Source organism: Lycium ferocissimum, chromosome 1 (genome assembly GCF_029784015.1).
Source record: "Lycium ferocissimum isolate CSIRO_LF1 chromosome 1, AGI_CSIRO_Lferr_CH_V1, whole genome shotgun sequence".
Taxonomy (NCBI): domain Eukaryota; kingdom Viridiplantae; phylum Streptophyta; class Magnoliopsida; order Solanales; family Solanaceae; genus Lycium; species Lycium ferocissimum.
Window position 1 is genome coordinate 55,929,656 of NC_081342.1, and position 15,532 is coordinate 55,945,187.

At 34.3% G+C, this 15,532-nt stretch overlaps 2 protein-coding genes across 3 annotated transcripts; one reads left to right on the forward strand and one right to left on the reverse strand.

Annotated features, from left to right (window-relative positions):
• The first annotated feature begins 2,483 nt into the window (after positions 1-2,483).
• On the forward strand, positions 2,484-4,364 carry LOC132055910 (uncharacterized). Of its 2 annotated transcripts, none has more exons than XM_059447934.1 (2): positions 2,484-2,905; positions 3,255-4,364. In XM_059447934.1, exons 1-2 carry the CDS (start codon positions 2,821-2,823, stop codon positions 4,106-4,108), a joined length of 939 nt encoding a protein of 312 aa, XP_059303917.1. In that variant the 5' UTR covers positions 2,484-2,820; the 3' UTR covers positions 4,109-4,364. The 2 variants fall into 2 exon arrangements, with proteins under 2 accessions (XP_059303917.1, XP_059303925.1); XM_059447942.1 differs by having other exon boundaries at positions 2,485-2,709.
• A 303-nt stretch (positions 4,365-4,667) lies between these two features.
• LOC132055902 (protein BREAST CANCER SUSCEPTIBILITY 1 homolog) lies at positions 4,668-11,773 on the reverse strand. The gene is made up of 14 exons (XM_059447923.1): positions 11,606-11,773; positions 11,222-11,275; positions 11,046-11,116; positions 9,888-10,001; positions 8,968-9,458; positions 8,411-8,521; positions 7,325-8,290; positions 7,105-7,205; positions 6,600-6,786; positions 6,435-6,529; positions 6,213-6,339; positions 5,959-6,124; positions 5,720-5,838; positions 4,668-5,153 (listed from the first exon to the last, which is right to left on the reverse strand). Exons 1-14 carry the CDS (start codon positions 11,659-11,661, stop codon positions 4,812-4,814), a joined length of 3,000 nt encoding a protein of 999 aa, XP_059303906.1. The 5' UTR covers positions 11,662-11,773; the 3' UTR covers positions 4,668-4,811.
• Positions 11,774-15,532: the final 3,759 nt, after the last annotated feature.

Here is a 15,532-nt window from a genome sequence, read left to right on the forward strand (position 1 = left end):
ATAATCACAAATAAGTAATGAGTCTTCAACTTTTTACTGCACATATGAAGAAGAAAGAGGAGGAGGAAAAATTCCTGGTGATTATATATATCTGCGTAACTTTTCTTAACGAGGTCAAAATTAACAACCAGCCTTTCAAAAGGCCGCCTGTGAGAATTCCTGAATTTCCCACAGAGCAAATCCAACATCAATAAGCTGGTCATGATTTCTCAACAAGTTAATTCAGTTGACAAAAATTGGGGCAAATGATTAATGGCCAAACTTAATAGTTATCCCTAATATATGATCATATAATTAATGATTGACAGAAACCAAAATGCAAAGATAAGATTCTTCCAATAATTTATGTGAAAGTATCGCCGAAAAAAGAGTGAACCATACTTCATATCCAGATATATAACTCCGCACATGTTACTATAACTGGACAAAGAACCTTACTTGTATTTTGATCTACCCCAGCCCTGCCACACCAAGCAGTACACCCATTCCAACCTTGGAAGATTATTTGTTTAATACAACAATATGTCTAGAAATCTAACCAAAAAAAAAAAAAAAAAAAAAAAAAAAACATATCCTCTCTCTATATCTCATTTTGCACAATAATAGTAAGTACTAATTTCTTTCCTGTGAATTTTCAAGTATTTCTAAATACTAGTATTAATTAATTATCAAATTTACGAATTGTAGGAGCTTGTACTATGTAAGTTTTAATTACATTAATTTCTAAAAAAAAAAATAGAAATTGATATTCAATTTTGCACCAAAGATAAAATAGTTAGGTTCTTGTACTACAAACTTCATAATTTTTTAGACGAAAAGGAGTATATATGAAGAGGAATAGTTTTAAGTGTCAACTGTAAAATGGAAGACATTCATCTTCGGATAAGAAAATAAAAAGCTTCTCTTTGATCATCTTCACCTTTCTTGGAAATGTTCAACGCCTCATCTTTATGAGCTCATTCAGTGAACAAAGCATATACTCTATATATAGTTTGATTCATTCATCCCATGCATAGGGATGGGACAAAATAGATATTTTATAGGCAGCTAATTATACTCCCTTCGTATCAAATTATCTGGTGTGATTTCCGAAAAAAACAGTTATCTCGGATTATTTATCGATTTGAAAGTTCAAGACAAGATTAATTACTCTTTCCGTCTCAAATTATTTGTCCTTTTTTTTTCGGTACACGGCCTTAAGAAATAATAATTCGAAGGGGTATGTATTTGACTAACTTTACTAACGTTATTTATGTCTAAGTTATAATCTCTTTCCATGAAGTGTTTACTCTATTTATGTATCATCTCTAGTCCATTAATGGCATAATTCTACTAAGAGCAAAATGGAGAAAAATTATTAATTGTGCATTGAACTTCTAAAGAGACAAATAATTTGTGACAACTATTTCTAGTAACCAGGACAGATAATTTGAGATAGAGAGAGAAGTTTTTTTTCATTTCACCCTTAGCAGTTGTTTTTCTTGACGATTATAAATGCCTCCATTATGGGGTAATGTTATGAATGTTCAAATATAAAAAAGCGTAGAATAGTTAAAACTTCCTTTCTAATTAATGTTTCTTAGTATATATTGTATGTATTTTACAGGTCAAACTTATTAGTTTTCCATATTTGTTAGGAGTAGGATTTACTATTTGACTTGTAGATATATTCTTATTTATAACAACACCACCTAGCTTACGCACAACGGATAACAATTTCATCAATCAACGTGGGATGAGACTGTAATGCGGATATAAGATAAGTTATAGAAATTGTACTATTACACACACATATGTGTATATAGGTTAATTATAAAATGGTTGTTTAACAATGGTGACGAACCACGTAATCCTACTATTACTTTTTTTGTGTTAAGAGAATACAATAGGAAACACTTCATTGAAAAGAGCAAAAGAAAGTCACACATAACCTTTAAATGCCATGTGTTTGGATATATGCTTTCTTTTCTTTTAATACATTGAACATTGTTTCGCCATATGTTGAAGCAATGTAGTTAAAAGTTACATTTTACTATTAATATTACAAACTACACATTTTACTATTAATGTTACAAACTAATAATTTAGAAGTGAAGTTACAAACTTTATCTGGATATATAAAGCTTTCAAATTTTACTCCAAACAAAGTGAGTTCCAAGTTATAGGACATTTATATAATTGCACATTCTAGATGAGTGTTGAAGCAAATTTGTCTAATTTTTTTATTAAATCCACAATACACGATATCACAAACACACACCCCATATATACTAAAAATATAGGAGCAAATAAGAATCTTAATAAGTGAATAGGTATGGACTCATCACATGAAGCCAACTGTTCTGTCTATGAAAGTCAATAACAGCTAACAGCCAATCAATAAGTCAATCAATTGCCAATAATTACGCCAAAATAAACTACCATGAGCCAACCATTCTCTCTGATGAGCTAACTCCCAACAAAAACATTTGAATATTACAGAAATACAGGAAGAATAAGACACCTTGAAAACAAATTCTTTTTCTTTTTTTCAGGCTACTTAAATAAAATTTCTCAGATAATGAGAGAATAGAAAGAAAGAAGAGAAACAGAAAGAGGGTTTGCAAAGCAATCTCTCTTCTTTGGATCTCTCAAATCATATTATAATTTTTTTTAAATCTAATTAGTACAATCTAACCACCAAAAAATAAAGGGAAAATAGTTTAGAAAGTACGCTTTTCTTCTTAATTCAGCATTCCAATTATTATTGTTCTATATATAATTCTTTCCTCCTCTGTTTTTCTTGAGAATTTTCTCTTCAATTTTTTTGACATATTGATCATGAGTAGACTTCGTGTAAATTCATCTCCTGATTTAATTGCTAATACATCATTTGAAGAGCTCTATGATGATTCAGCTTTAGAAGGTAATGTTTGTTCCTTTTTCTTTTCCTTTTTTGTTCATGTTTGTTTTGTTGTTGTTGAGATGCGGTAATGAAGCTTGGGATATTAAGATTTCCTGTTTCATTCTTCACAATTTTAAGAAATATATATTTGGTGATCATAAAATTCAATGAAGAAATAGAGGAAGTAAGGCTTTTGTATAACCAATGATAAGCACCATTGTAATCGCATGAATATTAAAGCAATTACAAGCGCAGTTGTTTCTTTTATTTTTACATATTTTGTGTACTCAATTACTGCAGCATTATATTGATCACAAGTTTTTTGACTCATGTTTTGAATTTTTTGTTGTGCAAATTTCTGTATTTTCAGGGGTTGCGGCCAACATAAAGTTATTGCTAAAGTTGACTCAAGAGCACAAAAATGCTTGTCACAAAGAGAAGAACGATGGCCGTAGAATGTTGAGGGTGGCAACCATGATGACCATTCTGGATAATGTTAGGACAAGAATTCAGAAATGTCAATCTTTTGGTAACAAGTCATCATCATCAGAAGCTGAATCTACTAGTCATGTTCCTATAGACAAGAAGCACCACGAGCCGATGATTGATGAGAAAGAAAAGCTGAGGAAGCAGCTAAACGCAAGCTTGGTAGCACGAAAGAGCCTCGAGGTCATGTGTTCAAGTTTGGGGAAAGAAAAAGAGATCATGGCAGCAGAGCTCTCGAAGAAAGTCCACGAGTTGAATGAAATGGAAGACCTCATCAATGATCTAAAAGAACAAAATGAAAGTTTAGTGGAAAGGTTACACGAACGTGCCACTGAGCAAAAAGAAAGGAGGTATAATAGTGGTGGAGGAGAAACACAAGGAAACATTGCCCTCCAAGAGAGAAATAAGGCACTTTCGGAGAACCTCCTAAGGTCATTGGATGGCTATAGGTCTATCAAGAGGAAATGGAAGGATGCACAAGCGGAAAACATGGCGATGCATGCAACCATGGAGGAAATGACAGCGAAAATCGGAGCTGGACTAGCCCGAATCCACAGCTTTAAAGAAAAAATCGCCTCTGAAAGTGTGCCCTCGACAAATATCCAAGAGGAGATTGTTGAATTAGAGCATATGTTTGAATGCTTTGAAATGCAAGTGGCAAAACATGGTCCAAAGGAAGGGGAATGTGTCAAACCAAAAGCAGAGATTAGTGCTTGCAAGCCTACAGTTTTTGCATGAGACACAAGAGTAATACTTAAAAACAAGCAAGCACAAAGAAGAAAAGATGGTCCTCAAGGTTTTCTGTAACATGGTCCAGGATCATGGTGTTCCATAAAGTCTACTGAAATGGAGAAAAAATAGCCCATTGTTCTCTGTTATAGAGTCCATGTAATAAACAAGTCAAGTATATTGCATGTAAAAGGAGAATAACTAGTGATGTTGCTTTTTTATTCATCTGCAATTTATTAGGTAATCTATTTTGTCTTCGGTTTTACATTAGTGCTATTGACATCAATGATTTGGCCTCATTGCCCTAAGTTGCATTGCAACCCTTCTTACAAGACCTTGAAGTGCTCTATTATGTAAAAAAAAAAAAATAGATTGAAGAGGAGTATACTTTTTACGTCAAAGAAATAGATTGAAGAGTCTACTTTTTGCAGGACGGGGTGAATAGGTGGCATGCAGCCTATCTACAGATTTAGGTACACATTTCAAACTGTGGAATATGCAAATTGAACTGAATTTTCATAAATTTTTAACTTATACATCAAAAAAAACATGATTTCTGGGGTACAAGTAACAGAACGGTGAGAGACATAATTTATGATAGTCATTTTGGAAAATTTGCAGACTAATGCTTTATATAGCTGTAGATTATAAAAAAGGTCTAGTCTTGCATATGTGGCTGAATGATGTGATAAACTTGGGTAGAAATTTTATACTACTCCAGCTCCAGCAACTTAGACCCAGCAATGCAGTTTAGTATCCATGAGTTGCTGGCAGCTACAGCTCCAGTTGAACTAGCCAAAGCTTCTGCATCAGATCTTCTGCGCTCTAAAATTGAATTTTTTTTGCTTCCGTCACACTTGTCAAGTTGTTCGTGACTATAAATTACAAAAGGTGGAGGGCATCCGGGTGAAAGAATTTCCTGATCCACTGCAACAGGCTTCCTGTTGAGGACAATTCCTCCAGCAGCAATAACAAGGTCATGTAGATAGCTCTTGTAAGAAGGTAAGAAGTCACCCATAAAAAAGAACTTGTATCCATTGAAAAGCTTTGGTTGCTGCAAAACAGGAATTTTGATATTTAGAGAATGCGTAAGAAGACCTTAATGCAATGATGAAATGTCCATCCTAAGAATGTCTTAGTTAAAGCAGGAAATCCACAAGTGCAACCAGCAGAAGATGACAATGCAGTGAGACCTCTCGACAACCATTGGAACAGAGGGAGGTGAAGGTTGAGATTTCTATAAGTTCATTCATTCAGAATTAAAAAAAAAGATCAACAAGCTCTAAAATGGAGAGATATTCCTTGAAATATTTAGAATCTAGGCTGGCATCCTTGATGTCCACAAAATGAAGTTCCATTCTTTATGGAACAGGAATTAAAGGAACTGACAATCCGAATGCTCCAAAATTCTAGTTGAAGTTCCATTCTTTATAGAACAGGAATCTATCCTGGAATGCATTGAACCAAAAAGAGTGCTTTATAGACAAAAGGGCTTAAAACATTGCTCTCAACCGCCGCCACTCCAGAAAAACAATTACAGCTGTAACAAGTGCTATCCAAATGAATTAAAATGCATTTCATGAGTGTATTGTTACTGATAAATCTGGAGAAAGATGTAACCTTGGTTAAAACCCTCATTCTTCCAAGCTTAGGGCCATCCACAATGCCATGAGTATCTATTTTAATCTCATATTGCTGCTCATCGATAAATTTTGTGGCTTCAACACAAGCAATAATCCCTGCAAGCATAAAAACCAAACATCAAGATGGACAAAACAGAAGCTAAACTCTGGCTGTAGAGAAAACACATTTGTAAAGTCAACATATTAATTTGCAGTTAAAAAAACTAGGTTACTGACAGTCAATGCTCAGTATCCATTTCCCAGCCAAGACACCCATCAAATATTTGAGAGTTCTTCGGCATGCCCCTTTCTCATCTGTAGAAGCAATGACATGGGTGACACTTAGGTCCCAGTTCTTAACTATTGTCACTCCAGACAACCTCTTTAATGTAGAAACAAGCCCCTGCAAGAGAAGGATTTAAGGTATCCAGTTAATATACCTCATTTGTCTCAAACAACTATGATCTGCGAAAATTATCCTGTTTGCTTACTATTTCATCAGCAGTTAGAGCTGAACAACAGAGCACTAAATTCTTGTTCTTCTTCTGAGACTTCCACTGCAAAGCAGCAGCATTATCAGGTGTTGCTGAGACTTTGGGCTGGCAGATACGAGAATTTCTGCAGATTAAAGGCAAAGAGAAGGGGAATAAGACCTTTGATCCAAAATGTAAATGTTTCAACTAACAATAGTTCTAAGAATCTGTTGGTCCAACCTCTTAATACTTTCTCTAATCTTAGACTGTTTTCCAGGGACCTCACATGGAAGCTTAGAGTCGACATGTAAAGGGCATAACATAACAAAGTTGTCCTGAAAGAAAAAGAGTAAGTAATGATTCTATTATGAAATTCAGGTATGAGGGAACATTTTTCGTACGTACATAATCCCATCGACACTCTGGTGTCAACTTCGCACAAGGAACATGAAAGCTTTTGCGACAACTTGTTTCATAACACCCAAGAGCCCCCCCTTTTACCCCACAGAAAAAACAAGTAATCCTCCGGCTCCTTTTCAACTCAGATTCAAGGTTGACCGCGTCATCATCTTCAAAATATACATTAGGGGCCCTGCAGAGATGCATTTCTTCTTTTATACTTGAAATGACTTGCCTTGCAACAATTCATAGAGTCTAGAATGATTTAACTAACAAATGAAGAAAAGGTTTTGACAAGGACAATTGTACACATTAGATGCAGATAAAATATTTAGACTTTCCTTTTTTATTATAAAAAATAAATGTACACTTCCTTAAACATGGCATTTGTGACACTCATGATGAAATTATCTAGAAACCAAGAAATTTGTGATGTTATTAAGATGATTTTCGAATTACTATATCACATTTATATAAAGGAAATACAATGAGACCTTTTGAAGATTATTACCATTCTGCACAATGTTTATGCACATTTATAACCCCTGATACTCCATCTGCGTCTCCTTTGACAGGCTTTCCATTAAGATAGCTTAACATGACTCCTGAAACCTGAAATTTGGTTATGGAAAATGGAAGTATATAATCAATATACAAAGTCAAGAGGCAAACAGCTCTAAGAATAAATAGGACGAACCAGAAAAAAGAAACACAGAATCAGTGGTTTATACCTCAGATTCCTCCGATGAACGGCAGAAAGCACACTGGATCTTGTTGTGGCTTGCTTCACACTTCCGCAAAACCAAATCATTCAAGTTCGAAACAGATTTCTCTGTTTCCAATGATTTAAGCACTCTCTTCTGAATGTTTTCTAGTGTAATATTTTCCTTGTCAGCATGCTGCCCATCTTCAGAAAACTTCACCTTTTTCTTACCAAGAAGCTTGGCATCACACTCAGGCTCACATTTGTTCATTTCTGTACCAGGAGTAGCTTCCCCATCATTATCGATAGGAACCAATCTATTTGCTGATTCAAAATGTGCAGCTTCATCATGAGCTTGTGTATTGTTATATTTCCCTGTTCTCACTCTGCTTTTTGGTCTAAAACAATATTTATTTTCTTCACTAAGAGATTCCCGGCGCCGTTTATGACATGTCTTCACGTCAAATGTCTCAACACTTCCTTCACATTTTTCCTGATCCACAGGAGTAGACAAATGGAAGGAAATGGAATTATTTCTCTTGCGAAGTCTTTTAGCACCACATGAGGCAGAGATGTCTTCTACTACTGACTCGGTGACTTTTGTAGTGGAACTGCCCTTTTTGTTTTTCAATTTTTTCTTCTTTGAATTAAATGCATTGGCATTGTCCTGATTGTTCTTTAAAGTATGTTCAGCTGCTATTTGTGAATTATTATGGACTTCTGATACTTCACCAAGTACTTTCTTGCCTTGTTTCTTCTTGGTACTTTTCAATGCCTTACTCCTGCTAGACTTGCAAACGACACCTTTTGAACTAGTGATTTCATTTTCAGAAGGAAATAGAGAGTGCGAACTCAGTTGTCCTTTATCGGTACCCTTTTCACTAGCCACAGCTATTCTGTTCTGAGTTGCTGATTCCTTATTAGCATTTTCCAGTGAGTAAGCTTCACCTTTCTCTTGTCCTTGAGCTCCAGCAGACTCAATAGTATCTTTGGTCTGAACCAGGAGAAAGTGTAAGCCGGCAAAAGAGAGAATTTAGAAACCAAACAAGTACGAACAATGAGAAAGAGGAAAACAGGTTTGACTCATTGGCAATAATGCACCACGAAGAAATACCTTCATCTTGAAGGGGCTTGAACAAAGTTCAGGCGAGCAAGCTCTCTGTGTCCATTCGAACATCTCACTGTCAAAAATATCTGCTCCATTTGCTGCATTGTGAGCTCCACTCTGTATAGCAGGAGAGTGGGTAAACTAATGAAACTTCTTCAAATGAAATAAGTACAGAAAGTGTCAAAGTGAACAAGATCATCATTAAGCTTGAATCTGAATCATAAGACAGCAAACTAAATCGAAGGGTAGGAAAGGAGAATGTCCAAAAACAGGTTTCTCTAAAAAGTTTATGTACTGTAGGGAAGTTGAAAAACAAAAAACAAATCATTAGAAATAAGCAAAGCGGGAGCCACCCTCTCCTTCATCCAGCAGGAAACCCAAAGATAATCAAAAAGTTAATACAGGAGAAGTGTTCAGAAGTTCAGAGTGAATTCTAACAGCCTATTGTGCTAACAGATCAGGCCAAACAATCAAATCTTACAAATTTATGATTTAAGGATAGGTCTTATTCAGGAGCTGAAGCAGTTATTTCTTCGCATAAAACCGGATATCAGGTTACTTACTTTGGTAGACATTTCACAAGGGACCCCATCATCCGAGTCCTTTATATCACTGAAGCATGGAGCATCTGGAGGTGTATCCATGATGAAGTCCCCATCTGTTTGCTGAGTTGATCTTTCTACATCCTCTTCTTCTCTGAGCCAGAAGAATGGAGATAGTACTGGTTCTCCTTTTCCATTTAACACAGACCTGTCTTTCTCAGTGACCAAAGGTTTTTGAGCTTCATTGGTGATGGATTTACTATTTCCACCAACCAACTTCGTAGGTGGCAGAGTCTCTGAAGGTGGATATTGTGGCACCTGCACTCTCTTCTTTGTCGGAAAGGAAGGTCTAACGAGATTTGATCCGGTATTCTTTTTGTTGCACTCTGAAGATTTTTTTGATCCTTTCCCTCTTTTTCTTTTCTGACTGTCTGTGACTGGAGCCTCTGTTATAGTTCTAGGTTTCTCTTGGGACTCACAAGTTTGTTTGCCATTAGATTGAGTTTCTTCACCTGCATATGAGATAAAGATACACTTCTTCAGAACCACAATTTTGATCAAAACAAATACATTTGGATTATGTTCAGGAACTAAAGAATGAAGATCAGATGCAAAGCTGAGGTAGTGGCATCCATACCATCTAATGCTCTACATAAATTACAAATATGATCTCTTGGTGCGGTTGAATATCGACAAAATCAAATCTAACTTGATGAGAACTGAATTAAACTCTTAAATATCACTTGTTTCAGTTGGAAACACAGTAGATGAAACAAAGCATGCAAGTTTGTTACATGAAAGACATGATTCAAGCATAGATTAGCACACCAAACTATCTATTCCAAACACCCTTGTTGAACAAATGTTCATGATAATAATAGGTGCATTCATACATTCAAAAGCTTCACAAGAATGATGAATGATAACTGATGGAATATTACCTGGTAATTTGGAAAAAGGATTGGTTTGAGTGATAAATATATTGACTCCTGAAGCAACTTCCATGTTCTTATAGATGCTCACCAAGTTATCCATGTGGAGGGCAGGTCGAATTTCTATAGAACCAAAAATTGTAGAAGTTAAACAAAAAGAGAAAAAGGAGTTATAATAACCTTCAAAATAGAAGCAGAAATGAAAACATTACTCTGCTAAAGCAAATTGAACTGACTTAAGTTTTTGTGTAGCTAAACAAGTAAGTCCAAGAGCACAAGGGAATCATGAAAGAACATGCGAAAAGGGGGAACTAACTTGTCGTTCAGACATTATGCACAAAATTAAAATTTATTCATATAAAAAGAGCAACACTTCTGATTGCACCCCACGCTAGCACCTCAGCATTGATATTACTTCAAGAATTAAGCACATATAAGCCACTCATTGAATTAGTCCTAGTATAACTTGTTGAGATGATAACAATGGATACAATATACCCAGTCTCAGAAACAACGACTAAAGCGAAATTCAAAGATTTCAATACTCGAGCATTTCGATTATAAGATCGATCTAACAGCGCCCACTTTCATAAGCAGTTTTATTCACACTAGACAAAGATAGCCCTCTTAATGATAGTCAGGCAGACAACAAATTTAAGTCGATTAAGGGTGTGTTTGGTATGACGGAAAATGTTTTCCAATTTTCCCTTGTTTGGTTGCACTAAATATCTTGGAAAATATTTCCACAAAATTGGAGAAAATGCTTTCCTTAAAAATTTGAGGGAAAACATTTTCCGGATCAATAAAAACAAACCAATGTATCCCCAACCCACCCCCGCACTATCCATCCCACGCCCACCTACCGCCTCACCCATACCTCTACCCCTGCCTACCCTCCACCGACAGAAGTTGCACTCCTAATTCAAAAACCTCATAGTGTTTTGCTTTGAACGTATGCAAATGCTCTTAAAATGATATATTCCAACTTGCGTACCAAACACAAGAAAATGAGTACAAAAATCCCCCCAAAAAAATATTTTCTTGGAAAATCTCCATCATACCAAACACAACCTAAACTTGCAAGACCTAAAAGAGGCTCCTGTCTTCTATAGGAAAAATACAAAAGACATACAAAAATTTGATAAAAGGGTAGGAAAAAACACAAACCTCTGCGATTAAAAGGAACTTTGCACACTGGACAATTGGCTCCGGATTTCATAGTAGTCTGAATACAAGAGCTACAACAAATGACAACAATAATAGTCATTCAAATTATCTTAATTTTCCGACTTGGAAACAGCAAATGTAGCATAAATAAGCATTTTATCATATACTTTACTTACTTGCAGAATACATGATTACAACTAAGTGAAACAGCAGAATTCAACAGACTCAAGCTGCAAAAAAAGGAAGTATTAATTAGGACCCTTTTGGCCAGGAGAATTATTCACTTTTTTCCGGAAAAAAATTTCACTTTATTTGAAAATAAGTGTTTGGCCATGAATTTGAAAAACACCTAAAATCGTGTTTTCACTCTTTTTTTCACTTTAAGTACATTCAAACAACCAAATATTCTTTGCAAAAACTATAACCAAACACAACTCCATTTTCAACTCCAACTTATAAAATTCCAAATTAAGTGAATTATATTTGGTTTCTATGGACAAACTCCTACTAAGATTACACAAAATTAAATCCCCAAACGAAAAAAAAATGATTAACTGTACCAGATTGGGCACTTAAGCTCTCTTCCCATTTTTTCAAGATGCAAAATATCTGCCATTTTTTTTTTCTCAGTAAATCCTGAATTTCTTCGTAATTTTAATTAAAAACGAGATGTGTTTTTATATTGATGATTTCTGTGACTTGTGGGAGAAGCTGAATAGTGAAGTGTGAATAAATGTTTAGGTTTTTTTATATTTTTGAGGGAAATGAGAGAAATTTTTTGAATTTTTACTGAAAGCGCGCGCTTATTTAGTCCCGCCACAAAATCTAAATCTTTCGCACCTGATTTGAGTAAGAGCCCGTTTGGATTGGCTTATAAGTTGATTTATGTTTTCAGTTTTCTACTTTACTAAATTTTTTTACAAAATCATTTTCAACGCTTAAAATAATTCAAAAAATAATTAGGCCCATTTGACTTAGCTTATCTAAAGCAACTTATAAGTTCAAAACAAATTATGCCCAAAAAAAAAAAATAAGTTTTTACTCACCCCAACTTATTTTTTTTTAGCTTATAAGTTGTAAGCCCATCCAAACAGGCTCTAAGTGGATTTGGGGGGTCCGACCCATTAACCCGTCCGTGTAATATTCACCCATTGATTACAGTGAGGTCTTTGCTTCTTTATTTTACTAGCAATATATGCTTATTCATTTTAATTAGTCAGCCTTTAAGGTTTGTATTTTGAAAATAACTTTTAAAAACATTCTAATTGTTATTATATATAACAACATCTATAAAAATGTATTTTATGTACCAACACCTTAGTTGTAATTGAAAAATGGAGTCTAAATTAAAAACATATGATGAAATTAAGTCTTTGAGATGGAAAGAGTCGGACTTTTTTCTCACTATCATTATAATGAAAGTTGTTCATCGATGTGAAAAAAAATTAGTAAGAATACGAGGGAAAATTAATATTTTGATTACATATTTTATTGGGTGACTGAATTTCATTGTTCTTCCAATACAATCACATGTATGGTAGCTCCATATTAACCTTCTATTTTACTTTTATGGGAACTGATTTCCTCTTCCATTCTCACTATGATTTCCCAATCACTTTTGACTTATATTCCTTCTACTTCTCTATCTCTCTCTCTTTTTCTTCTCTTTTAAAAAAAAAAAAAAAAAACTGGTAAAGCTATATAACTTGTACACTTTAACCGACTATTTCTTTTATCTCACGTGCACATGTGTCATAGTACTTAATATTTACTTATTTCTCATGTATAAAGGTATGCAATTCAATTTTAATTCTCCGACACATTTATTTTCTCCGTGCACTTTTATTTGTTCACTTTTGACTTTTCACGTTCTTGTTGAATATTTATTCTCTTCTTATGTATAGACTTATGCAGTTCAATTTTAATTCTCCTACACAAATTTATTTCCTCTGTGCACTTTTACTTGTTCACATTTGACTTTTCACGTTCTTTAAAAACTAATAAATATGTGTAGGATAATTAAAATTGAAGTGTATACGTGTATACGTGATAAGAGAATAAATACTCAGTACTATGACATATGTCCAAGTGGGATTAAAAAGTAGTTGGTTAAAGTGTACAATTTATATAACTTTTGGTACAAATTTGCATTGCTATTGTTCGTCCTCTCGTCACGTTTAAAGTATTGACAAAGAAGGAAAACGGGGATAAATGTCACTCCCTCCATTCACTTTTACTTGTCCATGTTAACATATCAAGAAAAAGAAATTTCGTATCCCACCGTACTAGTAGTCGCAGTTTTGATCTTCATTTTCTTGTCCTTTGATTCGTGCAACTATATGTTGGTCTGTGTACCACAATTATCGTATTTATATGTGTAGCCATCTTTCTCGCTTTTCTCATACCGCTTTATCATGGCTTTTTCGTCGTTAGTTTCATTTTCGTTTCGTTAGTTTCATTTTCGTATTACTTTGAACTGTTTCTGCTTATCTGACCTTTTCTCATCATGTTTTCTCTTGAGCTGAGGGTCTTCCGGAAACAACCACTCTATCTTCCGAGATGGAGGTAAGGTCTGCGTACATTTTATCCTCCCCAAACCCCACACTGTGGAATTCCACTGGGTATGTTGTTGTTGTATTATTAATTTTACCCTTCACATTAATTACTCATTTTTAAATCATTTTCCAAGGCTATTGAGCCTTGCACCAATAAATATGAATATTATGGTAAAATATATACTCCCTCCGTCCCATATTACTTGTCACTTTCCCTTTTGCACGCCCCTTAAGAAATCATAAATAAAAGATGTATTTTACTATTTTACCTCTATCTCTCTCCAATAAATACATTCTAATCAAAATTGACTATTTTTAAGAACATTTGTTACTAAGGGTAAGATGGGAAAGATTTGATTAGTTCTATCTTGATTTTGTAAATGAACAAGTAATTTGGACATATATTTTTAGTAATGTGGCCAAGTGATATGGGACGGAGAGGGTAAGATGGGAAAGATTTAATTAATTTTATCTTGATTTTATAAATGAACAAGTAATTTAGACATATATTTTTAATCATGTCGCCAAGTAATATGAGACGGAGGGAGTACCTCATTTATTAATTCTTAAAGAACATGAAAAGTCAAAAGCGAACAAGTAAAAGTGCACAGAGAAAATAAATATGTGTCGGAGAATTAAAATTGAAGTGCATACGGGTATACATGAGAAGAGAATAAATATTCAGTACTATGACATATGTCCACGTGGTATAAAAAAGTAGTTTAGTAATGTGGCAAAATAATATGGAACGGAGGGAGTACTTCATTTAATAATTCTTAAAGAAATTGAAAAGTCAAAAGTGAACAAGTAAAAGTGCACGGAAGAAATAAATGTGTCAGAGAATTAAAATTGAAGTGTATACGTGTATACATGAGCAGAGAATAAATATTCAATAGCCAAGTAATAAGGGACGGAGAGTGTAAGATGAGAAAGATTTGATTAATTTTATTTTAATTTTGTAAATGAATAAGTAATTTGGACATATATTTTTAATAATGTGGCCAAGTACTCATTTTCATAAAAATGCATAACAAATTCAATGACCAATCAGATTGGTCCAGTTTATAGTACAATTGATATTGCTCTTAGTACAGTAATTGACAGAAATACAGTACACGTTTTCATAAAAATGCATAACAAATTCAATGACCAATGAGATTGGTCCAAGTTTATTGTACAATTGATATAGAAATGACAGAAATACAGTACACGTTTTCATAAAAATGCATAACAAATTCAATGACCAATGAGATTGGTCCAAGTTTATAGTACAATTGATATTGCTCTTAGTACAGTAAATGATTGCATTGTTCGTCCTCCTTCACTGTTATATATAATAGAAATGTTGTGTCGCTTGTCCAACTTATAATGATGCCACGTACAACCACATTCCAGTATAATTTTGGTGAAATTCCAACAATGCCCTTGGTCAGCAAGCATGTTGTATAAGTTAGTCTGCTTATCCCCACCGGGGGCGGATCTTGGGGGAAGAGAGGGTGTTCACCCCAACCCTCTTGCTAAAAAATTACACTGTATTGATAAGGTATTTTTCTATTTTTTTATACATATATAGATTTTGAATTCCGTGAACACGAGATTAAAGGTTGGTTCAGTAATTTAGAGAATGAGAAAATGGTCAAATGCACCCCAACGTATGACTGGATTACCAACTACACACTTTATCTTTGCGGGGTCTTATTAACCCCTGGGCAATTTTAAAATGGAATTATTTACCCCCTGAGCGTTGATGTGGCAAAGATAGTGAAATTAAAAAAAATGAGTGCATTAACACAATTGTACACATGTCATTTTCTTATCGAAAATTATATGACTAAATAATTTTGATATTTTTGCCTTTGTAACGACCCGTTTAGTTATTATAGTGTTTTAACCCATTTGACCTTGTTGACGCTTCCCCAAGCCCCGTTAGTA